At 43.2% G+C, this 16,598-nt stretch overlaps 4 protein-coding genes across 8 annotated transcripts; 2 read left to right on the forward strand and 2 right to left on the reverse strand.

The window, feature by feature from the left end:
* Positions 1-226: 226 nt before the first annotated feature.
* Positions 227-5,533, reverse strand: LOC135501143 (uncharacterized). Of its 2 annotated transcripts, none has more exons than XM_064792999.1 (5): positions 4,474-5,533; positions 1,828-1,948; positions 1,457-1,573; positions 1,025-1,137; positions 227-704 (listed from the first exon to the last, which is right to left on the reverse strand). In XM_064792999.1, exons 2-5 carry the CDS (start codon positions 1,907-1,909, stop codon positions 330-332), a joined length of 687 nt encoding a protein of 228 aa, XP_064649069.1. In that variant the 5' UTR covers positions 1,910-1,948; positions 4,474-5,533; the 3' UTR covers positions 227-329. The 2 variants fall into 2 exon arrangements, with proteins under 2 accessions (XP_064649069.1, XP_064649070.1); XM_064793000.1 differs by lacking the exon at positions 4,474-5,533 and adding an exon at positions 2,895-3,071.
* Positions 5,534-5,584: 51 nt separating this feature from the next.
* LOC135501144 (universal stress protein in QAH/OAS sulfhydrylase 3'region-like) lies at positions 5,585-15,690 on the forward strand. Of its 4 annotated transcripts, XM_064793003.1 has the most exons (6): positions 12,457-12,475; positions 12,934-12,966; positions 13,571-13,696; positions 14,058-14,159; positions 14,326-14,426; positions 15,179-15,690. In XM_064793003.1, exons 3-6 carry the CDS (start codon positions 13,585-13,587, stop codon positions 15,392-15,394), a joined length of 531 nt encoding a protein of 176 aa, XP_064649073.1. In that variant the 5' UTR covers positions 12,457-12,475; positions 12,934-12,966; positions 13,571-13,584; the 3' UTR covers positions 15,395-15,690. The 4 variants fall into 4 exon arrangements, with proteins under 4 accessions (XP_064649075.1, XP_064649071.1, XP_064649074.1 ...); XM_064793005.1 differs by lacking the exons at positions 12,457-12,475; positions 12,934-12,966 and adding an exon at positions 5,585-5,833; XM_064793001.1 differs by lacking the exon at positions 12,934-12,966 and having other exon boundaries at positions 12,379-12,475.
* LOC135501142 (uncharacterized) lies at positions 5,845-8,138 on the forward strand. Its single transcript, XM_064792998.1, has 3 exons — positions 5,845-6,782; positions 7,073-7,290; positions 7,511-8,138. The coding sequence occupies exons 1-3, from the start codon at positions 6,416-6,418 to the stop codon at positions 7,727-7,729; spliced, it is 804 nt and encodes a 267-aa protein (XP_064649068.1). The 5' UTR covers positions 5,845-6,415; the 3' UTR covers positions 7,730-8,138.
* On the reverse strand, positions 8,543-12,337 carry LOC135501145 (universal stress protein in QAH/OAS sulfhydrylase 3'region-like). The gene is made up of 5 exons (XM_064793006.1): positions 12,162-12,337; positions 10,232-10,340; positions 9,948-10,049; positions 9,368-9,468; positions 8,543-9,169 (listed from the first exon to the last, which is right to left on the reverse strand). Exons 2-5 carry the CDS (start codon positions 10,332-10,334, stop codon positions 8,957-8,959), a joined length of 519 nt encoding a protein of 172 aa, XP_064649076.1. The 5' UTR covers positions 10,335-10,340; positions 12,162-12,337; the 3' UTR covers positions 8,543-8,956.
* Positions 15,691-16,598: the final 908 nt, after the last annotated feature.

Consider the following 16,598-nt stretch of genomic DNA (forward strand, 5'->3'; position numbering starts at 1 on the left):
TCGTCTTGGCCACCTAAATCATATGCCGAGGTTGGCACTTTAAAGAAAGAACCCTGAGAATCCTGAGCACTTTCTCGAGATTTATATCTTTCGGTCCTGAAATCTTTCTCAACATTGATCTTTATAGACAGACGCACGATTCGCCTCACTGACAATGAATAAGATGGTGTAGATCTTTTAAATGATGAAAAAAAGAGGACAGAACGAAGAAAACACGTATAACACATTTATTTCAAGGTTTATTTAGTCACATAGAACTACGGAAAGACGTTTAATAATATTTTCCAGTCTCCTCTTGGAATGTTGACGGGACGAAAAATATTGGTAAACTACTCTCCATCTGTTTTCCCAAGTTCTTTTTCACGGTGCTTCTTGTGAAAATGAGAATTGTGTTTCCCTGGTTTATTCTCTTCTTTACTGTGTTTGGAATTCCACTTGAGGTTTTCTGTGGTCCCATGGACCACTGGTTGGCCAGCAGTACAACAGTTACTTTTGCCTTTCTCAATGTGACACACAATCACGGGCACCTTTGAATGATGCAAAACATAATGGCTGACACTCCCCAGAATAGTCCTGCGCAGAAGACCCAAACCACGTGACCCGACAACGACCAATGAAACGTTTTCTTCGTTCGCCATGTCTACTAAACACTGTCCTGGGTGCCCATCATGTTGGTTCACGGCAAATTTGTGCTTCACTTTAATCTGAAAATGAAGTATTTGGATAAAAAAGACCCATATAGTACTAGACGTAACTACATATAGTGATCAAATGCAGCAAAGCAATTAGTTGAAATCTTCTTCACTATCCTGTTTTCAATGCATATGAAATCACCTCTACCGGTGCACAATTCGATGGGGACATTATTGATATGGAACTTGACACTTAGTGATGTCAATTATGTTGGTCGAAGACGCTGTTTGATTGTCTCATCTGATCGAGTTCAAATTGATTTCCCAGCAGACGGAAGCTAAAATGAAACCCACTTTGATTTACGAGTTCCATTTCCTATTATTGTACATACCTTCAGTCTCTGCAGCAGTGTTTCATAATGTAGCGTGATCTTTCTGATCTCTTCTCTCTGGCCATCCATTAAGTGGGCTATTGTACTGTGCGGAATATGGGGGCTGAACGCACCTTCAAAGAGAGAGGAAAGCGAATTTGTTTCTCCTGATCATGCTGGCGGCAGACTGCAGAGCAGTGAGAGAAGAAGACGTGCTAAGCGGGGAAAACATTTTGATGGTGAACTGATCAATTCATCAACAACAAAAAATTTCTACAAGAGCAGCATTGAAGGAAAGTATTGTGAATGTCACTCTCACACGATCAAGGCCAGGCCCGCTCACGCCGATTCATCGGCGTTGTGCGTCAATCCCAAAAGTCTCCTCATGATACACTCCGGGGGGCAGAAACCGGGCCCAGGCTTTTGAGCTGATGCAACTCCACCACGTCTTACCTCCAGGTCCACTATGGTAGCCAGCGCCCCCCATGTGCTTGGCATAGTGGTAGGGAGACTCTGAACTGTGGGCCAGGATGACCAGGTTGTTGGGCTGATGAAGATGTTCTATGTAATCTGAAGATGAAAATGGCTAATATCTTATTTCTCACACGACTGCCCCGGAAACGTTTACAGGCTTTTCAGAAAATATCTTTAATAATTTCTTTACAGGGAGTAATGTCATAAACACAGAGTCCGCTTCTATCAAAAGTCATCGTCGACTGAATACAAATACATTCACACTTTACTTTGTACATGTACTCCGTCGCTTTTGTATCACTTTCGTCACTTTCGCTTGGTTAACTTAAAACTTGGCCTTCGATACTCACACTGAAAAGCATAGTCCGAGTGTTCACTAGTGTCGACTCCTATTAGAACCTTTTTCTCCGGTATGTCTGGTGACCCGTCCATGTTGTATATATAAATACATGTACCAGTGGGATTCAATATCTAGAAAGAAAATGAAGTTCAAGGATCAATAGTGGTATCGTTGCTTGTGGGTTCCACCGGCTCTTCGTCGAGTTCCCGCAGCCTTCCTGTCAAATTCACAAACAGGTTTTCCTTTACCTGAAACTCGGCGATGTAGGCGACATCGTCGTGTCTGGACTGATGAAATGGGCTAGCTGACTGAGAACCGAAACCAAGGTCCAGAGCAACCAGTCTCTTAAGCAAATGCCACACACACACACACGTCGGGATTGTTGGCTTATCCGGAGGGAAACAATCGTCAATATCCGAGAAAACGATTCTGTGTTGACTCTGACCGTTATCCAAGATAGTGATTTTCTGCCAGTGATTTATCACCATCGGCCTTGCATAATAAGCACGGTCTTGTCCTCAACGTCTCAGCAGACGATCGGAGGCCGTGTCATTCAATTGGTAAATACTGTACGACGTGATTGCGACAGAAGCGTAGTGCTTCATACCCATCCATGTACTAATCAGTGCTACATCGTGTTATCGAATTACAAAACTTCAAAATTAATGGTATTTAATGGTAATCTTAAGGAATATAGGTTTGAATTCTTTTCCCGACTTCTCGAATCCGGTGGAAATGCTTGTATATAGGCAACCTCGCCGGAGGTGTAGTGGAAACTATTCTACATCAGTGCCGTATTTTGAATATGTCACCGTGCTCATCCCATGGCCGCAACATCGTAATCTCTCCACTATGGCATTTTCAAGCACCTGTGACCTACTCCACGAATGTTGGCGTCACAGAGCGACGTACGTCATCAATCAATAGTTCTGGGACTGCGCAGGAACACGCCACTAAAACAAGTTACCAACCAATCTGTCTGTATCACCAAGGGATTGCATTTCTTCTGATCTGGTAATTTTGTGATGAGAAGCATTTAGGGACGTGACAGAAATAACGACAACATCGGTTACTTACAGATATCAGAGTCGATAGCTATGGAACTTCAAATATCCCTAACTGAATAAGTGTATGTTTGTCGGCATAACCCTGACTTTTGACTTTATATTATAACCCAAAGCGAAGTTCACCAGTGTCGCACGCAGTCTAAGAGGCGTTGCTAAATTATAACTATTCCAGCACGCAAGGATGTTCCCCAAGACTTTGATGAATTGGTGTCGCGCGCAGGTATGATATTCGCACGCAAAGATGATACCCGAGAGGGTGGGCAAAAGATAACCTCGTTCGCCGAAGCGTGAAGAAATTTGTCTCACAGACAGAACTGTATACTACAAAGCGTTGGTTATCATGCACGCAGAGATGTATACAAAACCGCAACAATGTGGTGTCAGGATAGCAATGCAGTACCTCTTGGCGATGTCGACCTGCATGCCACACATGTATTGATGGACAGTTACATGTTTTCAACCAATAAATGCAAATCATCATGACTTTACTTGCAAATTTGTTTCACAATTGTTTCTCAATATGAAGTATAAGTTTATTAGAACTCGTAAAAAAATGCAATGCGTTCAAAGACTGTATATATAACGACGGTATCCCTTTTACCGTCTGTGATGCGTCCACGCATCCGGACTGACTACTGAGGAACATCCGATGATGGTCCAGCGGAAATGTGTGCAGGCATTTAGCTAGCCATTAGGAAACATCGTTGTGGAACGGAATGGCGGTTATCCATCACCACTGATTAACATCACCCTTGTTAACGTACGCCGTGTGGGACGTGATGTCATAGACCTGGGAGTCAAGATGGATAAACACTATAGACACTCATAGAGTTGTGGGGGCGTTGAAAAGCAAGTCTTTCCTCACATCCACGAGAAAAGATTAACATTATATGGAATTTTATAAAGAAACGCGATTATATTTACCACCCAGGGACGTTATTGTCAGAAATGTTGTATCAATGGGGCAAAAGTCCACTTGAGAAATCCCCAATGTTGCTTATACAACAGCCTGGAGCGTTCTGATACCATCAGTCAAACTGTATTGCCATTCGATGCGCATGGAAGATACTTGATTTATGAACACCCAGGGAAGCAAGAAAGCAGATACAGAATCATAAATGACGGTCACGAAATCCGGGAGCGCAATCATGTGTAGTAGTGGTGACTGATTGTTGTTTATGTCCCTATAAATATTCTTGGTGTTAAGAGAAACATTGCCATATCAAAAGGATTAGTTTTTGTCTATGATAACGGTCGCCTCATTCATGCCAATCTCCAGTCGTTGGATGTAGAGCTATACATCCATCATTCAGAAAGGAGGAGACTTAAGGATTGATGTTCACTGCCGGTCGAAGACGGCATGATAAAAACTTAACCATCATAAACCAGAGACTTCAGGAATATCATAGCTTACAGACGTGTAAATGTGTGTAGTATGTATATGATATACTGGTACAAAAATGTAGTTTTTATGATGAGTGGGCGTGCCTAAAGACAATCTTAGTGAGGCATTCATTGTAAAGGCGGTGACTTGTTGCGCAGTTGTTGTTGTCGCCAAATTGTTTCCCTGCGGAGAATGAATGTCTTACCTTATATTAAAGAATTCCAAAAGGACACTAATTCAAAATAAATTGTGTTCACCACATGCGAGTCCGCATCCCGGCTATGAATGCTGCAGAAAGCTATTCCCTTTTAAGTCTCAATGGTGACTAGTTTCCTTTAAAGCCTTGACAGGAAGTGTCCAAATTTTTCCTATTTTCCGAGTGATTGGCTCAATGCTGGTCCTTGCCGGAAAAAGCAGAATTGATGCCGCGTGATTGGTCTATAAGACGAGAACTATCATCAAACACTGTTTTCGGAAATCCCTGGATGCCAATCATGTAACAGCAGTAACAGTATTTCATGCCTATCATCCAAGCAAGCGCCATTTCAAAGCATCCAAATAAGAAAACAGTGCAGCTGCCAGCCGAATGAATGACGAGAGGCAATAAAATCCCTGCCAGGTTCCTCGTCTTCACTTCATGAACACGAGATTGGCGGCAAAGGAAAGCCTGATCGATCGATTCGAGAGCGAAAATGACATCTAACGGCGACCTTGATCCCTTCAGTGCATCATCACACGCCTGCGGCACCGTGGATTCTGTGTCTGAGGCATCAACGCTTTCTTAACATTAAGTATATTATTTTCACAATCAACTAGCTATAGAGGATCTGTTTTGATGAGGGCTAGCCATCTAAGAGAATACTATTTGTTGTCTTCAGTGCCTACATTTTGTCGTTAAAGAGCATGGAGACACATACTTTTTATTTTTGTTGCAGTTGCTGTTGTGACATCATTCCTCCTAGCCCAGCGTATGATAGCGAATTGCCATGCTGTTGGTAGAGTGACCATGCAACGAATATAGGCCCCGATGCCGTGTGATCTTAAAGTTTCTCCTCTGCTACATGATTATGCCAATCTCACATTCGGGAAACTGTGGGGACATCCTACACATCCGGATGGATGCCCGGCCAAAGACAACCACAACAGTTGGTAATGGCATCTGTATTGATGAAGAGACGGCCATCTGTCACCAGACAACATGATCAATAAATCTAATATGCCTTTTGTTTCCCCAGCCGTTATGCATGTACTATAGCCTACTCGGTTGTAGGCCTGCATTATTCCCACATTGGAATATATCTGCAATTTGTATGCATTTTGTACGTTTGATCACATCATGTCCATGTAGAAACGCATGCTGCTGCAGTGCGGCGTCGATTTCATCAAGAAGACGGGCTGGTGGGAGTGTCGAGGTTCAATATTCCCGGATAATCCAAACTGGACAAGGCGACTCATTGGCCTGTTTATGCGCAGGACATTTCGATTTCGCACCTCGACCGATGCAGACTTTCTCGCTGGAGCTGGAACCTCCCACGCGTGTCTCGAATGACAATTTCCAGCTAAAGGTCAGGTATGATGTGACAGTGTATGATAGGCAAATAGCTCAGTGACTTACATATTGTGCTTGCTAATGAATCTAGCTAGCTTTGTGGACAGCAGTAGCCAAGAGTTTTGCCAAAGAAAGTCAAAAGTGTAAGTTATGCTAATGGTTAGCACATGATCGACATAAAAAAATCTGGAAGACACGTTGCTGGTAATATGAAATTTGGCATCTATCCCGATCACTAAGAATTGGACACATTGTAACACACGGAACTGCGTTGGATGACTCAGTAAGGTGTGGGATGATACATGTAGTTTTTATATGAATAATGGAAATTTAGGAGTGGATCCGTGAAAATTGTTATGATGTTTACATTATTGCTGTAAAATGCACAGGGGACAAAGAGGGATGGCCACGTGAAAATTGGCTTAGCCACCGTTAAGAGATTCGCAGACTCTGAAGCCACCACACCCAATTCGGTTATTCTAAACGGAGTTTTTTCATGCGACAACTTTTGGGTCAGGATAAGAGACATTTTATTTTAAAATATCGGACGAAATATCATAGAACTCAGAGTGAGAGTATTTCAGGTGAGATTTAGGTAATGGATGCTCATGACCACCCAGATTCAAATGAAGACTTCCCGTTGATACCGCCAATCGAACCAACACCCATGACAATAACTCTCGTGATGGCAGACTCAAATAGGGACCCTCCCAGAATACCGCCGCCGCCGTGCACGTGGAGTGGCCCGAGACAGGCGAACCATGTCAGGTCAACTGGTCATGCAGCCGTACCAGCAGGGGCACAAGCAATGGCCGCACAACCCGGGCCCGGGTCAAGCGCTGACATATTTTCCCCGATAGCGGCCGGACAGGCACGAACGTCTCAAAACATGACGAGCGAAGGACAACAAACAGTTGTTGTGATAGCACTTGATATGAGCGATCACACTGATTACGCTTTCGATCGTAAGTATTATATACATTTCTGCAATTTCCTCAAAGATCTATGCCTAAAGAAACTTGGTGATGTAGCAAAGGCAATTTTCGTAACATTTTCAGCAACCACGTTAGACTACCGATGCAGCCCATTTCGTCATCCTGATCGTCTCTTCATATGTCCCGTGCGACAGGACGTGCCAACCGGTCCACTGCCCTTCAGAGCCATGCACGCGAAATATTGTGGAGAAGTAACGAAGTATTTAGTTCTCAAACTGAGCTATAAAGTACCGTACTATTTATTACACTATTTTTTACAGATTACATGAGGCATCTCCACCGGCCAGACAACCGCATCATCCTCGTTCATAGTGTCTCATCGCCACATCTTGATGTCCAGATGCCCAGCTCTGGATCGGGAGCTCCCCTTTCGTACGTGGAGACTTCACCAGACTACCTTAGAGATATTCTGCAGAAGAAACAGGATCACATTTCACGCGTCAGACAACATTTCGAGCAGAAGATCAGAGCACTTCCGGTACGTTGTGGGTATTCAGCCGAAATCGGTGTAACTTCCGGTCGTGATATAAACCAATCACAATCAGAGTTCAGTGTTGACATCCGTGAAATTTTGCACTGATCCTTTGCTGTCTCACCTATAACAAAACCTATGAATATGTTTTTTTGTCCAACACTTATCAAAAAATGGCCGGCGTTATCGACACATCAGCGATTTTGTTCTTATTTTCCCATTTCAGCGTTCTGTTCACTACACGTTCAATTTCATGAGCCACTCCTCTACACCAGGTGAGCCAATCATCGACATCATCACAAGAGTCCGTCCCTCATTCGTCGTCCTCGGATCACGTGGTCTCGGAACCCACAGCAGGAGCGTTCTGAGCAGTGTCTGCCAATACGTCATGAACCACACCAATACCCCAGTGTTCATTTGTCACCAAGGGGAGAAGAATTATTAAACTTGCCATGTTTGCACCAAACTATTTGACAACGAAAGCGAGCTAAAACAGGACAATTGGTAACAGCATATTCTCTCCTTTATCGAGAGCGGCTCTTGAAGTCGATGACAATTGTGCGGACCTTCCAGCATCAGCTGTTGGTTTAGGGCTCTAGTCGCAAAGGAAAGAGACAATGCTTTAAATTTGCTTCAGAGAACCGGTACCGATATACTGTAGATGAATAATTTCTACATAAAATTATTTACCGATTCCGGCCGGACTTTTTAGTTCGACCAGACGTTCACCCGTCTGGAAAGATGACGGCCACCCTTCGAGCTGCGATTTTGTAGGCATCTTTGTTTGATTGTGATTTTTTTCATTTCCAAACACGAAATATAAATAAAGATGGTTATATCAAAGCCTTAGCCTACCCTTGAAGTTGCTGACGTTTTGAATATTTGGTACGATGGTAGGTCTTTCCATGCTGCCCGTGCATGGCCGCTCTCCATTTCCATCGTAACAAAGTTCAACGAAGTATATGCGACCGGCAACATCATCATATCACCAGACTCCAAACTAAAGCCAATGCCGGAATTTCTAATCCTTTGAAGTAGATGTACGTTTTAGAGGTACCACCTCCTCCCCTTCTCCTTTTAAGGTCAGTGGAAGATCAATGGAACGCAATATCGACTTACTTTTGGTGACATCTTCCACCAAGTGCGACTCGAACACTGAGCTATCAAGTTTCTCATCACCGTCAAGAAATAATGCCAACGTTGTTATTATTATTATCATTATTCATATTATCAGAAATAATGGCAACAAATCAGTTAGTACAATGAAATGAAACTTTATTCCCTCGTCGGGATGAGTACATTATTGTCGGGAAATGCAGGGAATGGTTCAGGAAGACAAATGCACCAGCTGAAATAACTATTTCGGCTTTTACATTAGTATGGTCCTGTTACAAATAGCTTATACTGGCAGCAAAAGTCTGACCTTCATGCATGCTGCATCCACAAGTGGCGAATCTTGCTGATCAGTAATATTTTCGTCAAATACATAAACCTTCCTTTTTCATTGAACAGAAGATCCAAACACATAATCAAATAAAGACCAAGAACGGTTCACCTGTCACCAAACATTGAGAATTTTACAAATAGTCTCTTCTTAATCAATTCAATGGTTGATCGTTTTTCAATCACATCACATTCCAATTTGTCATGACGACACTTCTGGTTCGTCAATTCAATGGATTCCATCTTTGTGGCAGATTAGAACCGGACACTTGGCATGGTGGACCACGTAGTCGCTTACACTTCCAAGGATGGTGCGCCTAATGGCGCCCAGACCTCGAGTGCCCATCACGACCATTGTGGCTTTTTCATCTTCTGATATCTTGACGATCGCTTCCCCCGGGTTGCCGCCATATTCGACAGCGTGCATGCGGTACTTAACGTGCTGAAAAAGACATGCAATGATGCAGATGGCTATGAACCTAAGGCTGCTTGACAGTTTGACACAGACACGGAAGACGTATGATCGCCTCGGAAGACATCACATGGCAGTGATCTGCGACATATAAATGAAACGGACAAGCTGAGACTTGACTTTTGGTGGTACTAAATTGCAGTTATCATCGTATGGGTGTTTACTTACAGCATTTTGGTCCAAGTGTGCCGCAAATTTATTCTGTAATTCTCTAACTTCCTCCCGGCGTTTCTCAAGCAAGGCTTCGTACTGCCCAGGCGTGGCAGCGACTGTAACAGAAAGAGTGATGGCGTATAAGTCCTTAACCGTAAATTCACTGAAACATGATCAACATTTCTCTTTCCAAACGTTGGTATGAAACTGCATGTGGCCATTATCACATTCCCATATTATTCTTTGATTGTTTCATTCATGAATTCCGCAAAAAACTAATTTGACCAAATCTTTCGTCGCAATGCTAAAGACGTTTCTCGGCCGAAACAATATTTCTGGACGCAGGGTGATGATGATGTTGATGATTTAATGATGAATAAAACCAAAACGCCATATAGACAGGTTGACTTACCCGCTCCTGAAAGAATAATGGGAAATATTCAATCAGAGCATGCAGCTTAGGCGAAACGATAACTGGGAAGGTAGACTGTAAATGCATGGGGCGCCCAACACCAATCAAACAACATCCGGTTTTGAGGTCAGAGTCCTTATTGGAATCTAAGGACAAATATCGAGAAAGTTGACATACACATACCCCCAAATCCTGCTACGGCCATCCCACCTCCGACGTGCGGAGGTTCAGCGCTGTGGGCAAACACCACCTCATAACCAGGGCGATGGATCCTATTAAGGTAAACTGTAACGGCAAGAGAATAACTTTGAATTCGTTGTTACAGCAGATGAAAGTCCCAACGGAAGAAAGACTGCACGGAAGGAGTAGAGATGGCTCTGATACCCACACGTCAACGTCCATTCTAATTTTAAGTTTTTTCTACTTCCGTTTCTGCACTAGAACCATCAGATCTGTTCTATACTTACATTCAAAAGCTTGTTCAGCGTGGATTGAGTTGTCTATAGCGACAACAATACGGGCAGGACATTCCTCTGCTGTGGCTGTTGCTGTGGCCTCTTCTGTGCTCATGTTTGCCTGAAATGATGAGATGAGAGCAGTGTTGTGAATATGTGTGGATTGCGATAGATCTGGCCAAAGGTACTTGGCTGGCGTTTTGTCACTCAACTGTAATAGTGTGATCACAAATAATGTTACACGGCCCTAGTACCTTTGGCCAGAACGATATGAAAAACACCATACGGACATTAATGTTGTCTGTGATGTTAGCCCTTTCGTCTTCACCTCGACCTCAAGCGTTCTTCTTCTTTATTGATCTCTTTGATTGGTTAAGTTAAGAGTTCTTACCAATTTCAACAGTAACTTGTTGACACTGACTGGTTGGGGGAATGGATTTAAACCCTAGAGCCACTGACTTAACAGCTAACAGTCAAATATTGCTCACACTGAGATGTGATACTGTGAGCTGTTTAAAGGATGCCACGTACAACATGCAGCACACGTATGATATAAAACAGTGATATATAAGTGAAAATGCCATGTATAATTCTGTCCTATAGATATGATGTAGTGGCAGCTGCCATTTTTATCAAACACAAATCTGCATAACTGTCATGAATATCACGGGGAAAATGGGATGCACTCGCGATCGGCTCTTGTTCAGTATCTTTGTCCCCCAGTGTGCCATTTCGAAGCACTCGCCACAATGTGAAGAGTCTGAAGTGGCATTGAAGAATGGAGTATACCTCTGAACAGTTCTATATCATCATTTTATTGTAAATGACAACTAGAGTCAGGGTCTTCATTCCGAGCCACTTATATAGAATGTACGTCTTTTTTTTTCTCAATTAGTTCAGGGGTCCACTTGAAAAAATGCACTCCAATCACCACAAATAACATCCTTACGACACAAATCTAGCTTATATATACATTGATTTACTTGCATATCTATTTGCTATATGAGAGGTTATAGAGACAACTCAACCCAGACAGCAGTCTCGATCAATACTTGATAGACATGCAGTATATTCACATCAACGTTTCTACATGTACAGCTGGGTTGCACGGGTCACAGAAGCCGACCGAGCCTATTATCTAGGCCTACGTTGTGAAACGATCAAGGGAAAAATATCACCTCCAGTTTAGAATGTCTTCACTACACCGGAGACAAAAGGAACCACCCGCCTGAAGACCGTCCTTTATCAGTCTTGTCCAGTCCATGATCTGATTAAAATTCACGACTTTCAGTTACACCCGTAGTTTGGGTTTTCCTCACAGTTGTGGACGTAACAGCTTAATATGCTGACCGGATTTCTGAGATCATGACTTAGGTTGGATTCATCGCTAGGCTGAATCTCAATTTATCGGCGTTGCTAGTCAGTCCTAAAGTGTAGGAAGAGAGGACCGACGAACAGCGCCGATAATCGCAGTTTGTCCTTCCCGCGTCTGAGAACTATCGAAAGCTTGCGAGATGGAGCCAGCGCTGCGGTTACCCTTGCCATATATATGCCACGTTAACTTGAATAAACCAATGAGTAAAAAGGACGGTGGTCCTTGCAATCACGGTGTTCGGTGTATCCGAAAGTCAATAATACAAGTATAGTTTACGTGGTGTAGGCCTAGTATAGGCTAGACAGCACATGGCTGCATGAAATAGATCAGACACAATTCAATCAGTACTTGCATCTGTGCATCATTGATCACATACAGGCCAATGATCGATACCTATACATATGCTGGCCCATGAATCTTTACCCTCTAAGTTTTGACTCCACAAAACGTCTTGGGCTTCGTTGCGTAAGCTCCACCCTGAGGCCGGGAATACTTCTAGTTCAGAGACTGTAAATATCATGTGTAGTTGCAATGTATCAATTGAAATCCAAAAAAATTTAAACTTACTTTTCAATCTGGTTGGTTCCGAATTCCGGTTGTTGTTCGTCTGATGTGATAACGTGAACTAGATCAGTGGCCTCAAAACCTTCGTCACTATTCATTCAGGCTTTTATTCAACTATACTAAAAACTGACATTCAATAACACTATGTGATTAATGAGATACGGTGTACCCGGTGGTATACAATACAGCAGACGAGACTTGTTTACGATTTTATGTCACGTGCCCAACTTGGAACGTCCTTGGATGAAGGTTGTCTGCCCTTTGTCGTGCCTTCGTCTTGCACGTTGCTGTTTATCCCCACAAGCTCCACATTTATGGTATCATTTTCATTATTCATGGTATTTTATTCAATAAAAAGATGACCTAACATAGCCTTTATCTGCTTTCCATTTGACCATTGTACCCAATGGTAATTTCAACTGTGGGTACAAAGACCTCGGGTCACATTTAGAATATCCAAAACCAAGCGGGTACAGGATTCCTTGACCGGCGGCAGGACCGGGCGGGTGGACAACATCTGAACATATGATTATTGACAGTCAAATTATGTTGGTCGCCATGAAAGGGGGCTACAGGGGGGTCCAGTCCTTGGTCAGGACCTACACATTTTATCTCATGCAGGCCAACTTGGTGAAATTGTAGGAGTTTGTAATTGTTATCGTCGACCTGGTCGTGACTCTTGACTGTGCCGTTGCTTTGAAAAACAGTCAAGTTCGGGAACAAGCAGCACAATCATAAAAACAAGGTCATCTTAATTATACCTAATTGTATTCAGTCAGTGTATGACTGACCTGGAAACATTCCTGCCGTAAGTATGGTTACTTTGTCATCCTATCGGCTGAGATGGGTTTTTTTTCATACATTTTGTTTTACAGTGGTTCGATCCATGCAGGGTTACATGTATGTATATCCCCTCTCTTGCAGTCAGCCATATAACATTACACTGGTATGGGCTAGGCCCTACTTGGTAACTCCCCGGGCATGAAAGTCCACTTTGTCATCCTATTCATACTCTCTCATAGTTGGGTGAGGGACGGGGACGGTCCACTGCGTCCGGAGTGTACCACTTGGCTACTTCTAGCATGCATTGGAAGTTGGACTCAGTTCAAACGCATCGTGCAATCACGTCTTAAGTGTCTTTCCGCCGCAATGACCCACCGTATCTGGCAATCTTTATCTGATCGATCTGCTGGATATACTGCCAATATGGCCAAGAACGTTGCCAAGGTCGTCAAACGCCTTGTACCATTCTGAACCAGCAGCGGAACTCCGTCCGTAATCCCACCCCGTATAAGGAGTCTGGGTCGGCGGAGTGCATGGATCCAAAACTTGAGGGTCGAGACGTGTATGTGATTGACCGGTTCCATTAACTAACAGATACCATAGTCGTGATGCCTTGTTTTCTCTTGCAGATCAGCCCATCATCATGTCTGAGACGGATGCCCTCGTGAAGGACCAGGATCTAAAACAGGATCCCAAGAAGAGAGTGGTGGTGGTAGCCATTGATGCGTCTGCCCATGCGGAGAATGCTTTCAAATGTATGTTTAAAGCTGAACTGGTACAAAAATGTCCTTTGATAATGCAAGAACTGCACTGGCACTGGAAGACAGCGATCTCCATTGTCCATGATAAAACACATGTAGCCTAACCCTCGTCGCGTTCGCTAGGAATAATGTGGAAAATATATGATGTCCACCTCTGCGCTGAAAAAACACTTCCCCTTTTTATACCGACGCCAGTTTTGACAGTCAATTGTTATTGTGATATCATAAAAGAAACGTTTCCCAATAAATTTAATGCAAAAATGGGACTTTTGGCCACATCATTTTTTTGGTACTTATCATACAAGCCGTTGTCATCATATTCTTCGGGAATCGCATCTCTATTTCTCTCTCTCAGATTACCTCAGCACCATCCATAAGGAAGGTTGCGAGATAGTGTTGGCCCACAGCACCGAGCAGCCTCGCACTGGGAGGATGGCGGGTGTGTCTGGTTTTGGAGGTAAATACTATATTCACTCTTTTCAAAAGTATTTTTTACTAATGATTTCCTGTTCCCCCAAAACTGTCTGTTATTTCAAAGCTTATTACCAACTTATCAAATTCTTGGATGCAATTTTTCAAATTCATTTCTGACTACAACCGATCAGTTATTTTTCTTGTTACAGTTGACGCAACAAAGCATAACTTTGATGATATGTTGGAAAAGAAACAAGAAGAGGTCAACAACCTTGCGAAGAAATTCATTGAACTTCTAGAGGGAAAACATGTAAGTGGTGTCGTCGAAAGGAGAAAATGGGTTCATGGGACACTTTCACTATTCTGCGTTTCATCATTGTCTTACCCGTAATTGTTGTAAAAGCTGCTGTAGAGATATTGCATTATACAACCATGATTAATCTAACCACCAGTCCTCCGTAATTCTTTGCTGGTGACTTGGACATAGCCGAGGATATTGCCTAGTTATAGTTTGATTGCCAAACAACAGAAATACTTACCGAAGATGAAGGCGAGTCACCATTAAGTTTAATAACCGTCATCTTTCCTGGTGGAGGATACATTGGTACAAAGAAGGGCCCAAATCCAAAGGTTTGCGTCTCCTTTATCCAGCCCCAAAGCAAATCGAGAAGACACATATTGCGGCTGTATTTTTCAAATCGCGACTTGCGTAATCCATGAATTTGTTGATGCACGATAGTTCGCCACATCAGGGTGGACAATGTTAACAATAACAGATTTAATATTCACCCTGAGCAAATAGCAGATTACCGTAAAATGCAATTCAACCAATATTAACAATAAATACCGTGAAGTACATTTTACATGTTATACATCTTCAAAAGTCTTCAGTCGCATTCGCCTATTTGGTCCCACTTAGTCACCGTAACCCTTGATTGGTCAAGATGACATCTAAGAACGCCACTTACAAGGGAGGAGATTGGACTTGGGGTTGTGTCGATATGATCATATCAAGAGGTTAGGGGCGTCCGCCCGTCAAGATATCAATCCATCTTTTTCCAGATTGCGCACAGAGTGCGCTCCATGGACTACGACGGCAACCCTGGTGAGGCAGTGGTCCACATCGCGGAGGAAGAGAAGGCTAGCATGGTCGTGATGGGTACGCGGGGCCTCGGGACCATCAGGAGGACCATCCTGGGTAGTGTGAGCGACTACGTTGTCCACCATTCAAGGTGTCCGGTTCTAGTTTGCCATCTTGAAAAACACGGAAAGAAATAGTCCAGTTGATGATAAATGCCACCCCCGAGACAACATTAAGAAAAGATTTTTCGATGGTAAAACAATACTGGCAGGATGGCTGGATGTGCATTTATACCCACGATTCAAGACAACACCAGATTATTCTTCCTGGTCGTGGACAGTAATCCGCCCTTATCAAGGGTAACAAACTAACATTTCGGAAGTGGACATTTCAATACGTTCATCTTCTCTCTTTGTTGTAAGACGGTCAACTTTTCATAAGGAGACCGCGCCTAGTATCTTTTCATGTGGATAGAATTATCGATTGATTAAAGTGTGAAAGACCCCCAATATATCTTGTGGATCTTTATCGCAAACACTGCATGCCGATCTACAGGTGTTGTGCGTGAAATGAGGAGACTTCAGGACTGATGTTCAGCGACCGGTAAGTCGGCAAGAAACGCCAACTGCAGGGTTGTGACTGTCTTCAAGAGCACAGTCGGATCGTAGATCCGTCCATGGCAAAAGACTCTAACTACAGGGTTGTGACTGTCTTCAAGAACACAGTCAGATCGTAGATCCGTCCATGACAAAAGACTCTAACTACAGGGTTGTGACTGTCTTCAGGAGCACAATAATTATATCACCACCTGGCTAGACGGTGATAGGACGTGAAGGTGTCTTCATGCCAGGCCCTTCAGGCCCAACAGATCTTTTTTTATAGACAAATTGTGATAATTGTATCACCTTGCTAGACGGTGATAGGATGTGACGGGCCCTTCAGGCTCAACAGATCTTTTTTTAGAGACAAACTGTATATAGAAAGGCAATACATATGTAGTATGTCCGACTGATGCTGTTATATTCCGCATGCAAGTGTGAATAGTCTCTACCTGATGTGTAAGGAAAAGGTAGTCTCAGAGATCAATGACGTAGTCACAACAACATGTACAACTCACAACTCTGCGCATCGGATAGTCTTTTGCTCTTGACGAAGCTACTATTTGACTGGGCTCTTTAAAACAATCACAGCCCTTTCGTTAAAACGTCTTTGATCTTAACTGAGATACTATCGGATTGTACTCTTGAAGACAGTCATAACCGCGCCGTTTGAACTTCCTTTGCACTGGACAGAGGCACTATCTGACTGTGCTCTTGAAGACAGTCAGAACCCTGCTTTTCGACTGTCATTTGCATTGGATAGAGACACTACCTCAATGTGTTCTTGAAGACAGTCAAAACA

Source organism: Lineus longissimus, chromosome 17 (assembly GCF_910592395.1).
Source record: "Lineus longissimus chromosome 17, tnLinLong1.2, whole genome shotgun sequence".
Lineage (NCBI taxonomy): Eukaryota > Metazoa > Nemertea > Pilidiophora > Heteronemertea > Lineidae > Lineus > Lineus longissimus.